Consider the following 14294-nt stretch of genomic DNA (forward strand, 5'->3'; position numbering starts at 1 on the left):
GTACTTCGGCGGAGTGTGTTTTGCCTGTTAACGTATTGTTTATAAATGATCAGAATTAAAACCGAACAGAGACATCTGTTCAATGCAGTAATGTTTGTACCTTGCAGAAATGTTTCCGAACTGGAAGGTTGTAACCCCAGGAGAATGAAAGTGCCTGTAAAAATACATTGGGCAGAAAACAATGCTGTGTCATGAACCTTTTCTATATTTCCATTGTCCAATAACTGTATATTGTTTTATATTAACATTATTTATTAACATTACAGATGTGGACAAAAATTTTGCATCACCAAGAATTTTAGGATTGAGACCTATTTATTTTATTTTTTTTAATGAACATCATTTAGATATTTTATTTATCATCATGTAATCAAAGAAACTACAAAATGATATCTCAGAAGTCCACTGGAAGCCGTAATAGCAGTACAGTATTTCATGTTATATTTTGAATGGTCACATTTTTAAATTTTCGTTAAGTCTACTACAAAGCGGTATTTAATTCAATATGTTAACGTAGCATTATTCAGCAGGTTTAATTCGACTTCATGGAGCAAAATTGGTTAATTCTATAGTGTGATGCAAAACGTTTGATCCATAGCTGTACTAATATCAGCGACTGTTATAATTATTTTTCAACTCACAGCCACTTTTTACCAGCTTTGAACAGATAACCCTACAGTCACAGTGCCAGCAGATCTGTCATGATTTGAAAAGAACATTCATCAAGAGTCAGCTTTGTAGACATAAACTTTAAGTCTTCTTGTGCAAGAGACTGTTTATACATATGCAGATAGCAAACGTCACTTTTAATATAATTCAGGAAACGCTAATTTCTTCAAATGTATACCTATTTGGAACGTTTAAACTCCTGGTAGCTAATCGCCTTCTGATTGTAGCTACACTGTTGGACTAGACTGTTCCAGAACACAGAAAGTGAACAGGTCCCTTAAACGTAATTTTTTATTCATTTGTGTTTAATATGTATGTCTGTATTAATGTAAACGTAGTAAGAGAAATCAAGCGTAAAAAGTAAAGACATATCTGTGCAACATTTTTTTTTTTCTTACTTAATTTCATATTACGAGCACTATAGGGCATGTCTACACACACCTCTACCTATGTGGAATATAGGAATCTTAAATCAGAGTTTTCTGTAAGTGCTATAACAAATTAAATACTCCTTACACAACTCGTTAAAACACCGCAATGATATTGCAGCCTTATTTTGTAGATTGTCCCTTGAGTTATGTAAGGGGGAGAGGTGGGGTCAAAGCAATAAAGCCAAAGTTTGTGAAACTTCCCACGTTTCCATTATGGTCGAGTTCATTATTCTACTTTAGTTTTTTTCAGAAAAATAAATGTTACGTTCAACCAAAAAGAAGGGGTGATTTCTTAATGAATTGATTTCTGGAGGAGGGCGGCGCGGTCCACTCCGTTGCACACTCACGCCTTGCACGGAGGTGCTTCTCGTGGAATGTTACAAAAGGACTCGCGCGCCGTGCTTTCTTCACCCATCCACTGCACCATTTCCTGGTTCACCGTGGCCCCGGTTTGCTGCTGCAGAGTGCAGTAGGGAGGTGCTGTACGCGCGCAGCACACATAGCCTTGACTATATTAGAGTATCACAGTGCGGGAGGTAGGCAGGAGGGGACATCAGCCACGGCAGCTCAGCTGTATGTGTGTGTGTGTGTGTGTGTGTGGATTGCACCATCATACCCTCCCAGTACCTACTTTCAACCATGCTTTGAAAGACTATCGATATCTATATCTGATATATGCATATACATTTATATTTTGTATCACTGATTAATCAAAGCATTGCTCATTTGGCGTGAGTAAAAGAAAGTGACTTCGGCTATGGCTTTAGTAATGGAACCTATTAGCAAATGGACACCGAAGCAAGTACTGGAGTGGATGAAAGGTATGTTTTCACGCATTTATATAATGATGCCGCTATCCATCCGATGCATGTCGGATGAAACGATCTTTTGAATTTAATCTGCTGTTTAAGTTTTTTTTTTAAAAAAAACAACGCTATATGTGGTATTAATGGTGATATGATATTATGTATAGACCCTTCCTCCCGAGTATGTGCATTTGATTGTGCTGTTGGGATTTGTTAGTATGAATCTGTCTAACCGCACCGTGTGTGGATCGTGATTTTGGTTGTTCTGTAGGACCCCTTTTCTTTCACAGATCAGGTGAGGTGAGGCAGCGGCTTGCATGTATGACTAAGTGGCGAAAACCATAGCACTAGATTTGCTTATCATAATATCAAGAACGAAGAAAATGCTTCGGGGCTCTGAGGATTATGTACATTTCTTCTCCCTCTCTCTCTTATTTTATCTGATTCGGTTCATCCGATTATTTTGCTGACCATATATATTTTTTTCACTTACTCTCCTATTGCAAATCTAGCTTGATAAACCTAGCAGCACCATGGACAGTGCAGGCTTGCCTTATTTGGAAACTGTTACGGCACAGCCTAATTTTCTTATTACAGGTTTCATTGGAGGGAACCACAAACCCGATTTGCATTAATTACCGTAGCCTAGGCCTAGTGTTCAAGTAAGGGAATTAGCACTTTGGAATATGTTAGCGCCTGCATCAGCCGCGTGTAGCGTTAAGATGGTAGGAGTCGTGTTGTTATGAATAATGCTTCTCAGAACACAGGAATGGCACGATTCTCACAAAACTAAGCGTGCGTGGAGACTTAACATTACAATTTAAAGAGTTATTGAAAGTGTCACCCATTTTGAAAACATTATATATCCACCTCGATGTTTGTTCCCTAGATGCAACTCTGGTGGGGGCCCCAGATTTAACATATTTATATTTCAAACAAATGACCAGTAATTAATTTTGTGAGTGCTTTGATTTATAGCTTGAGTTGGTTATATTATTGCGACGGTGTTCTAAAATTGGGGTGACTTGAAAAAAAAAAAAGTGTAGATGCTATATAACATGGGAATAAATATTGACTTGTTTACAGCGTTTTAATATATTAATGCTTGAATGTCTAGACCTTAGGGGGAAATCAGCGACAATGGCTTTTTTGTAGGTGGACATGCCTCCAGTATATCCCGCTCTCCGGACCCTCCTTAAATTGGATTGATTTAATGAGATTGTGGACGTTGGCAGTTTGACGTGTCACTTCGCTATCAGACTGGGCATGTGGAGATGCTAATTACTCTAAGCAGAGCAAGCCAAGATATGATCCGTGAAAATAAAACGGTAAATTTCAGATTGTATATAGACTGTGTCTGTGGATCTATACGACCACAGCCATGGTCAGCGGTTTTAACTGAAATCTACACTGGAATGGGAATCACACCAATACTAAAACCTGAGAGCAAATAATAATAATTATCTAAGTCCAGATCCTTCAGTAGACATTTCACACAGTGGATTCCCACGTAGCGTCCACTAGGAAACTGTATTCAATGGGAATAAGGCAATGCTCGTCCATAGGGTCCTGCTTCATGCTAGTATAGGAGCGATTTTTTTAATCGGCCGTGTTTTATTTTTTATTTAATAAACGTTATTATAGATGATAATTCCGTACGGTGATATAAACTGCAATTTAAACCTTTAAGAGTGATTATTATTAAAAGCAACTTTGATAACCGGTGGATCCAAAAATTAGTTTTAAACAGGATTATTGTCATGACACTAATAATTTAATTAATCATTTTGATTTCACTTTTCAAACACTTGCTTTTTCGCTTTAGATTGTTGATTTACACCTCTATCTGCATTTTAGGATTGATCTGTCAACGTGATAATAAATATGCAAACCCTATTGCAAATGAGTGAGTTAATGCAACGAAAGCGGAATAACAAATAGTAGTTTGTGTGTGTTTATACGTATGTGGGACGGCTTTATCGATCTGTTTTATGATTAATACTGGGGTGATGTATATCACGTTCTTATCACTGTTTTTTTCCCATTTTGCTCAGAATAAAATTATACAAAAAAGTGAATTCAATGGATGTATTGATAAAATAAACTAACACTTACAATAATATGAACAAATAAATGACCAGTATTCATTTCATCAGAACTGTAGCCGTTTTGTAATGTACCGATGCAGGTATAAATACAATAAGTAAATAAATAAATAAAAAAACAAGATTCACGTATCCACAACGACCCACACACACACTCATGTAAGTGCAAACGAAAGGTGTAAGAAATATGGTTTCAATATTCAGATAAGAACATCACAAATATCTTCATCCATACGCAAATCTTCTCATCAAAGATGCGTGATGCTGTGAATGCATAGTTTACTTTTCAGATAAGCTCAGTGACCGGTTAAAGCCTCCATTAGAGACGGTGGTGGGTGTGCAGAGAGGCTATACATATTTCATGTATGTTCATTCTGGGCTTCCTGGACCACAAGCTGATGAGCATGTCTGTGATTCGTGTTCCGACCTGAAATGCTTATTTTAACACGAGCTGCAGACAGATCTGGAAGGAATCCTGCATACAAACTCTCCAGGGTAGGACTATATATGATAATTGGACAGTAATGCGTGTATATAATAACCTCGATGAGTCATTTGTTATTGTTTCAACCTCCCACATTCGGGGATTTACCCTTTTATGTATGCGAAGAGGCACACTAGAATACCTCAAAAACTGTTGCACTAATAATATAGCTATAGCTTACTGTACCAGCACAAGATGTGGGAGGAGGGAAATTCTACACCTCATCTGAGGAAAATACAGCTAATTTTTTAAAATGAACAATTTGGGATAAAAGAAAAAGGAAAAACGACACACAACTAAGCATATGTAGGCTCAGCAAACCCACTTGCCCAGCACACTCTGGTGTTCGAGGTTTATTGTGCAAAATGATCAGGTGTCAGACTTAAATATCTGCAAATCACATTTTAAATGTGTTTTTCCTTTTTGTCTTTTACTTTTTATAATTTTGGGTACTCCAATAGGCTACCAAGTGTTTTTATTATTATTATTATTATTATTATTATTATTATTATTATTATTATTATTACTATTATTATTATTAATTTTTCTCATCTCTAGATGTCCTTTCATTGCTGATAAGAGAATATTTGGTTGTCCGTTATCTTTTCTTGATTCCAGAAAAAAGACACCTGTCAGCCCTACATCACTGGTATAGGGATATTCTGCTTACTGTATAACTTAAGCATGAGCTGCTTTTCTTATTCAATATATATATTCCACACTCCAATGCACCACAGTTTTCCCGCACACCAGAAGTTAATTATATCAAATTCAATTACAGTACTTAACGGCCTGTGAGAAGATGTAGCCTCACATTAGGGTCATTGCTAAATACAGTCCGGAGGTCTACAGACTACAAGAATGCCTCAGGATTCTCTGAAACATAAAGCACTAGAAACATTTCTAATACAGTCTGCCTAATTCTATAAACCAGTGTCACAAATTCAGAATATAATACCAAAAAGCACAACTGGCATTTAGTGTTATATTTCTAAATGAAAAACAAAGACACTGTAGGTTAGTAGTTGTTTTTGAACTTCCATCAGGCAAGCAGAAACCAGTTGCAATATCTGTTTTTATATTCAAGTTATTATCACAACTGTCCACAGCCTATCCATGCAGTGAAGGGTTAGCTAATAACCTGAATCATCTTGGGAGAAATGACCACAAGCAGAATGATAGATGTTTATTCCTATCTATCCACTGTCTGGGGAACAGTTTTCCCTATAATTCATTCTGATGTTACAACAACTGTAGGTATAATAGGCTACTAAAAATGAGGGAGATTGCCTTTTTGTTTCCTGCCACTGTGCTATAATCATTTCATTCATGTACCACTATAAGCCACGACTTCTGCAATACCTGTTGCAGTTTAATCATTGGAATCCCATCTCTCTGACAGTTTTGATATCAAGACTTCAAGATATATCAAGTTCTTTACAGAGTGATTTAGTTTGGCAGTGAGAAATCAGTGTTACCTTACTCAATGTGTTCTTACTGTTGTTTAGATTATATTTTAATCAGCTCTTAAATTCATGTTTAACCTCCAAGTACATCAGGGACACCAGAGTGTAACCAATCATCATGCCACACTCTGCCTCTTGTAGAAATACATCAGTAAAAATACCACTTAGTTTCTTACATGCCCATTGCTTTGCAGGGGGACATGTTAATGCCAGATGTGCTTGGAGGTTAGACATGATTTGAAGAGCTCTATGGAGGGTGCTTTATACATTTTCCTTTTTTTTCATCGCCAATGGTTGGAATGCCCAATTATTATTTTTTATCCCGGTTCACCACTGCAACCCCCCAGCAACTCAGGGAACGGAGGCTGAAACACACGTCCTCTGAAACGTGTTCCTGCCAATCCATCATTTTTCACACTGTGGATCCACCAGACTTATAGTGCTGGAGGACAACACAGATCTGAATGGCTCCATTGCAGACCCGCAGGTGCCCTATCAGCCACAGGTGTTGCTGGTGCGTGGTGAACCGTGGATTGCCCTGTCGACCTAAGCCCTCCCTACCCGGGCGGCGCTCGGCCAATTGTGCGCCGCCCCCTAGGAACCCCCGGTCACGGTCAGCAATGACATAGTCTGGATTCGAACCTGTGCTCTCCAGGCTATAGGGCACATGCTGCACTCCACGCAGAGCACCTTTACTGGATGCACCACTCGGGAGCCCCTATACATTTTACTTTTTAAAAAGTCACCAGGATGTGATGACTGAAACAGAATATGGTACAAATTGAATCTAAGCAAGATGAACACATTTGTTAAAATAAGCATTTGGTTCTTTCTCTAGTTTTGTGTTTTTGCAGTCTGGAGAAAATAGAAATGAATTGTGTCTTTTGCCATTTGAAATCAAACTCCTGCCAGAAATTAAGCTACTGTTTCCTTTTATGTTCCTTGTCCTTTATGTTCCTTTATGTTCCTCATAATTAATACTGTTTAAATATATTTCTCAAAGAATTCCTTTGCCGCATGAAGACAGTCCCGGCAGGCTGGGTCACACAGCTGCTGAATAATGTAGTGCTCAGTGTAGTCATTATTGCCAGTACAAGATTCCGCTTATAGAACCAACTTGAAATGTACCATTTTGTTTCCAGTATGAATGTTGGGAGATGGGCACAGTGCCACCAGTGGTCAAGATTGCAATGGATGTTTCTGTAATTGGGTCTGTAGCTTTGAATGTTTATGATTAACCCTTTTTCTTAAGATTTTTTTTCTTTAGTTTAACATGGTGAATTTGCACTTGAATTTGAAGTTTCCTTATGCGATACAATTCTGTGCTGTGGAAATGTTCTTATTTTGATTTTTGTCCCTGAGCCTCTGTTATGCCTAGAAGCGAAGCTCTTTTAGGCGAAAGCGATTTAAAAAGAGAACGATACGAGCATTAGGGTGATTCACACACTCACACGCACACCTTGAAACCTTGAAATTGCCTGTGATGCTGGCGTCACCACGGTGACAGAGTGGGGCCAGATACACAGATTGTTACACTGATGCTTCAAACGTTCTCCAGCACAGAGACAAGGGACCTTGAATCGCAAGCTAACACAGTACTAATCCATACTTCCAGCCTCTCATATCTGCCCATAAAGACATCTAAGGGGTTCCCAGGCAGATCCTCGGTGTGAAAATACAACCTTCCAAAAAGTATTGGCCTGTGTCAGTTGCACATGCCTTCTGGTATTTGAGTTGAGTATTTAAAAATCCCCAGTTAAACCTATTCTGCCTTTATTCCTTGGAATGCACTCTTCTGTGCTTAGCAACTGGGTTAGCAACACATGTCAATGTGGCGGACAATAGAGGATTCCCACTCACATGACATTACAGAATATGCAGGTCTATTAGGCAAATACATGGAAGGGGAGAGAGGGTGTTTAGTGCTGACAATGAAGCAACTCAATTGTTAATTGTGGGTTGTGCCTGGTGTTTGATGTGTTTCGGGGGATTGGTGTGAACCATATAAAGCAGGGCTTTCCAACCCTGGTCCTGGGGACCACATGTGTCTTCTGGTTTTCATTCCACCTGAGCTCTCAGTTATTTAACTAGACTAATTAGATTAATTAAACTCATAATTTGCTTAATTAGACCTTTTTAATTGTTCTCAGCTCCTAAAAAGTTGCAGAGTTCAAGTTACTTCTAAAATGTTATAGCTAGCCTGAAATCTGCAACTGTTTAAGAGCTGAAAACAAGTAAAAAGATCTAATTAAGCACATTATTAGTTCAATTAAGGGTCTAGTTAAGTAATTGAGAGCTCAGTTGGAATGAAAACCAGAAGACACAGGGGGTCCCCCAGGACCAGGGTTGGGAAGCCCACATATAAAGGGTCTTGCTAATCAGATTAAATGAGTTTGGTTATTGTGTGTGTGGTTTTTATTTTTGTAACACTTTATTAAGCAAGAATTAAAAAGTCATTAGCCTGTGTATCAGCTTTGCATGGAAATGCAAAATAAATATACTGTAAGAAACAGCTACGAACAGATGGAGGATGAACCAACAGTACTGAGCCTTGTGTTTTGTAATGAATAGTGATTCACGTCACTAGATTTACAAACAGGTTCTCCTTGGCACATGTTCTTGAGGGCATCAGACGTTCAAGCCTGCTTGAGCATGGGATCTGTGATTGGCCGAACTAATATTTTGAATCGCTCTTCTAAATTTGATGTACCTTTGCCTGGGCATTTATTACAAGAGGTTATGCCAGGGTCACCACAGTATTTAGAAACTATTTGAGTGTTAATGCTCACTTAAGAGTGCTTTCTCAATGTGAAATACCGGAAACTTGGCACACCTTAGTATGTTATTTTTTTCTCTTGGTTAAATAAATCCATACATTTTTTTGTGATCAGATTTTTATTAAAAAATTAACAAAACAATAAAACAGGCAACAGACAAAAACAATCACATTTTCACCCCAAACCCCCCTCCCCATCTCACTCCCCTCCCAGTCCCACTCCCCTCCCCAAGTGGCAATGCCCCTCCCACTAATCCATAAATAAACTATGACAAAAGCACTAACGGGTTCTAGAACATCCTGTCGTGTACTACATTCTATGACAAGTGGAATCTCGCTACCATTCACTTTCATTGAGATTCCAAATCCTGTTTTCCTGCATAAAACAACACACAAACCCACACTGCAAAGGCTCCATAACGACTGCAGCCTGTTGCTGAGCAGAATGACTGATTCAGCTGAAATCAGACTCAGAGCAGAAGCAACACAGACCTGCCAGAACACCAAAATATAACATATAGCTTCTATTGCTGTATAACATCCTCAACTTTCACTGGGATTTTGTCCACTGAGAAAACCTCCATCATTTAATTCTAGACAATGAAGTACCTTTTCAATTATCATTGTTATGTATTGAACTCGTGTCCTTTTTCTTGCTTTTTGGAAAGGAGACATTTAAGTTTGGGATGACTGGCATCAGGTCAATACCCAGCCACGTGTCCTGGGAAAAGGAAATATCACACTGACGCAGCTTTGTGGAGCCTTCCAGGCTCCAGGCTCTGACAGAAATCCCATTGTGAGGTCGAGGATTCACTGTCTTTCTCCTCTTTTATCAATGTGCATTTCTATTGTGTTTTAAAGTTCAGGCTTTTTTTATATCTGAGACACAGTAGCATCAGCAAGAATTGGACAATCGATCTTCGCTGGCTCCAAGTCCTGATCAGAAAGGATGTACAGTGCTTGGCTGAGAGCTTGTGCTTATGACAGGCTGTCTTTTCATTTTTCTTTTTCTCCTGTATTTATCCATTGAGCGAGGATAGCAGGGACATCAGTGATAGTTCAGCCTCTCTGGCTCTCGAGCTGGTCCTGTCCAGTTGGGTCTCTCCCGAGCAGCCAGTCGGCATTGTTATGAGGACTGTCAATCATAATTCATTTGTGAAAGCTATATTCAAACTCCAGAATTAAAAAGGCTAGTGCAGAACCCCACAGTGCCACTGAGCAGGTAGCAACAGTAGCCCATCGGAGAATAGGAGGATAGGGGTGCTTTTGACAGCTTATAATATGCAAAAGCTTCAATGTGTTCAATGTGACCACCATGTGTTTCTAGAGTGGAATTACCCACAGCAGAGCACAGCAAATCCACTAGAACTGCAAGCACTTGGTGGCCAACAGCATCCACTCTTTTGCCCACGATATGTTATTACTCTACAGCACATCCCTATTCACTGGGATAGCCAAACATTTTATTTGACTTTTGAACTACACTGTATTTGCATTTATTAAAAAGATTGCAACCCAATTGGCTAATACAGGCTCACATGACCAACAATGGTGATTTCTCACAAAAGCCACACTTGCAGTCAATAGTACCTTTTGAAATCACACCTTCAATCAGAAATTCATAAATTTTTAACCCTCGGGGCAATAAATACATACTTGATAATATGCTGGTATGGTATCGCTGTACATACAGCAGCTGCAAGTCTTAGAGAAATGAAATGCAATACAGTTTAAACTGATTAGCTGTGTAGCATTGATCTTGTATTAAATAATTATACGTTTAGCTGAAGGCTGTTCCGTGGCGTGTAATTCCCTGATTTCAGGGATCACCCAAGTTGTTTTTGTTGTTTAAGTCAAATTGAAAAAGGAAAGGAAATGTTAGATAATCTGATAGTCATGTTTTCTACCTTAGTTTTCACTTTATCACCAGCTGCTTCGTATATACATGTATAAGGTAAATTAAATCTGTCCACATTCACTCATATAAATAAACACTGTACTGCATAAACGTTTATGGACAAACCTCTATTTATTTAATTGATACTTACAATACATATGCAATAATGAAGCTTGATTTGGGGCACATTTCCTATAATATGAAAAAGTGTATCATAAAATAAGGTGGGGCTTAACATAAATAGCCTACAGCTCACTTTGACTTACTTACAGAGAGTTTGTTTCCCCTTCAAATCAGTTGTTGTCATCCGTTCATACATTGCTATACTAACTTGCTGTGAAGAAGTCCTTGCTCAGACATTGTTTCAGCCTACAGTGTGCATGCAGGTGCAGGTGACGTCAATGTGTCTGACAGTAATGAAGGTACTGGTTGATGGTGGTGATAATGTTTCTCATAATGATAATTGAAGCAACTTGTGATTTGTTTTAGAATTGAGTCTTGGGTTAGGGTAATCAAATAATTTAAAGTGATAATGTCTTACAACGATCATAATTGCAGCAATTTCTGACAATAGGAAACATCGATCAGAATTTGCCACCCTGTGTCTCTCTTGAGAAGCAGATTCTGGTCTGGTTACTTGCCAGATTTTTAGCAGTAGTGAATTCTGGTGTGCACACACATTCTGTACACATGCAAATTTATTTTTATTTTTATTTTTTAACAAAAACTAATTTGTGAAAATGCTTTCTTGTAGCTGTAGTACATTCTGACAGAGAACAACATTAGAAAGGCCCCCACCGACAGTGGGTATTGTTTATTTGCAGTGTGGCCTGACAGACTGTCTTAAACAGCTTGTTTCTTTTTCTGAAGATGGAGTGTGAAGCAGAGGCTTTGTTTATCAGGGTTACTGGCTTTGAATGCCCCTGGTACACAGCATTGGTTCCAGTTGAATTGACATAGTCACTATCAGTATCACTGTCATTATAATTTGTCATACACAGTGTATACAGTATATGTACTAGAAGTAGAGCAGAATTCTAGTGTACAGGAATCAGCTCACTGAGTTTGTGCATCTTTTTTCTGATTGGCTGTTTTTCAGGTTGTTTGTTAATAACCTCTTGCGTGTATTTAATCAAAATAGACTTTAAAAACAGTCTTTAAATATCTTTGTGAGTTATGCCTGACATGCCCTGATTCTCAGAGCTGTTTACTCTCAGTAGTCACTAGTGCAGGTTTTCAGTCCCCCTCTCCACACACACATTTAAGTAACCAAACCAGAGACAGAAAAAAAGCCTCTGACATGTAATGCCTTATATTCGTGAAACTGCTCTAGACTGCTGTCGGTTTCTTAAACAAAGTGATAAGAAAGGTTTAATGCATATAAAATGAATTCTTTTAAAAAGACCGCTCTTTAATGAGTTCATTGTTTGTGCGCTCTCTGTGTTGTACCCGGTGTGAGATGTTGCATAGCCTGAGCTAAAATGGAGCTGCGAGCCTTCATCCTTGGGGTAAGCTTCAGTGGTCTCCTTCACTGACGGGCACACAATTCAACAGTTGAAGAGAAAGGCTGATGGGAAGTGAAGAAGCTTTCAGGTGTGACAGAGGCAAGCAGCACCTGAGCCAGCTAGTCAAAAACAACAGCAGCTGTCTGAGATCTCCAACAGAACTAGACTGGACCATAGCATTACTCACCATTCACCACATTGACTTGCATACTACCAGGGCAGTGTGGCAAAAAATAAGGCACAGGTGGATTGGGTTTGGTCAAGAATGTGCCATTATTGCAGCAACATTTGCTTCTGATAAGACTGGTGTGGGGCAGTGAGTCAGGGAAGCATATTAACATTGCACGGTGCAGTGAAGATTCTGGTTCCCCGCCTCACGACGGAGTCTTTTCAAAAGAGAATCATACAGAACACACATAATAGGATATTAAACTGGTAGGTAGTGAATATTAGGACTTCAGACCAAACCTAAAATATTTCCATCATGGTGTGTAGGTTGCCCCTTTAAGAGCAGCTACTAAAACGGGTCACATATTTGAGCATGGTTATTAATGAGAGTGATTGCCTGTAAATTCAAAACTAGTTTACACTCCATTAGCCGCGGAGCCCATTGCTGACTCTGACTGTCAATGAGAAGCGGAGCTTGGGGGAGGGGGAGAGGGGCTGTGCTTCAGGGAACGAGGCAGACTCTGTGATGTACGTGTGTAAAGCCTGGGTACTGATTTTCTTTATTACGAGGTTATAAGACCCTATTTCCCTGTTAAAAGTGTTGTGCCCCATGTTGAAATTGTCAGTTCTATGGGTGTTGTCTGTAAAGTTTTATTAGTATGACAAGAAACAAATTTCATTTGTTTACATTGCTTGCAGATGACATCCATAACCTCCTACTGCTGCAGGCGTATTCCTATTTAGTTTACAGTGACGCATAGTGGGACATAGGCTGTGCAGCTTTACACAACCTGGAGAGTTAAAAAGCTCTCTGATGTTATATGCTGCACTAAAGGGTAAACTGGACGAATGTAGCGCACAGGAAGCACATATTGCTTTCCTGGTTAATAAGACAACAGAAAAACAAATGTGGGAACTCCTAATTCTCACTCGGTGATCCCTGGCAGAATTCATTGTGGCACACATGCACACACGCTTGAAGACAGGGCTTTTCTAAATCGTCAGAGGCACCGTATTCCTTTTACAGAACAAAAACAAACAAACAAACAAGAAAAAAGTCTGGCCCCTTCCCCGGGCTTGCTGTCTGCTAGCTTTCAATTTGCAACAGACCCATTAAAGCTGGCAATTCATTTAACAAGGCGCAGTGCTGCCTGCTCCCTGCCACCACCATGTGACAGCACACATGAGTCATAGAGGGGCCGCAGGCAAGGCAATCCCCTCTCTCCCTCTGTAAATAAAAATTGAAATGTGAAACTTTAAAATTAGGAGCTTTGTAAATGATTATGCTCATAGATGAATAGCTCGTGGGTGTTTTTGGTGTTTCAGAGAGAATCTTTTTTTTTTTTTTATAACAATCTGCAATTGTGCATGTCTCGTTTATAAATTTTCAAATAAATCCAACCAGTCATTCACAAGCAGGAAGAGTCGTGATCTTTCATAGAAACAAGCAAAGAAATATCCAAACAAGAAACAGGGTAACCCAGAATGCGCCCCATATCTAAAGGAATTGTGCTGGTGAAAAATAACAAATTAAAAATGAGATTGGGCCAGAGACTGGATCTGGCTACACACTCAGCCGCTAGAACACTTCTTTGCGTTGTCGCATAAAGTTGTTTTTTTATTGCCGATTCGTATCTGTCTCTTTAATCCTCATCATCTTGTTTTTTGTGCGCCCCTCTCTTAATTACACTTCCCCCTCTTCAATCCTCACTCCCCTCACTCTTCATCTCTATCACAGTTTCTCCATCTTACTCTCTTTTCCTCCCCTCCTCTCACTCTTTCAGTTGGTTCTGCCATCCCCTATCTTCTTTTGCCTTGTACTCTCTCATCCTCCTTCTCTGTCCCTCTGTCTTTCCCTTTTTTCTCACTCATCCTGCTTCTTCACTCCTTTTCTGCCTCTCTTTTCACTCCCACTCCCTTTCTCTCTCCCTCCCTCTCTTCTATAGCTCCTACTCCCTCATCAACTCTCTCTCACTCTCTGCATCTG

The 14294-nt window shown here is 39.3% G+C and overlaps 1 protein-coding gene across 4 annotated transcripts in view; it reads left to right on the forward strand.

Moving 5' to 3' along the window:
• The first annotated feature begins 1621 nt into the window (after window positions 1-1621).
• The window catches only part of LOC117412451 (connector enhancer of kinase suppressor of ras 2-like), a 111447-nt gene continuing 98774 nt past the window's right edge, over window positions 1622-14294 (forward strand). For all 4 annotated transcript variants that reach the window (XM_058989293.1, XM_058989294.1, XM_058989295.1 and 1 more), the window contains exon 1: window positions 1622-1921. In XM_058989293.1, coding sequence (XP_058845276.1) covers window positions 1858-1921 — 64 coding nt within the window. In that variant the 5' untranslated portion in view covers window positions 1622-1857. The remainder of the gene's footprint in view (window positions 1922-14294) is intronic.

The sequence above is a fragment of the Acipenser ruthenus genome, chromosome 16 (genome assembly GCF_902713425.1).
Source record: "Acipenser ruthenus chromosome 16, fAciRut3.2 maternal haplotype, whole genome shotgun sequence".
Lineage (NCBI taxonomy): Eukaryota > Metazoa > Chordata > Actinopteri > Acipenseriformes > Acipenseridae > Acipenser > Acipenser ruthenus.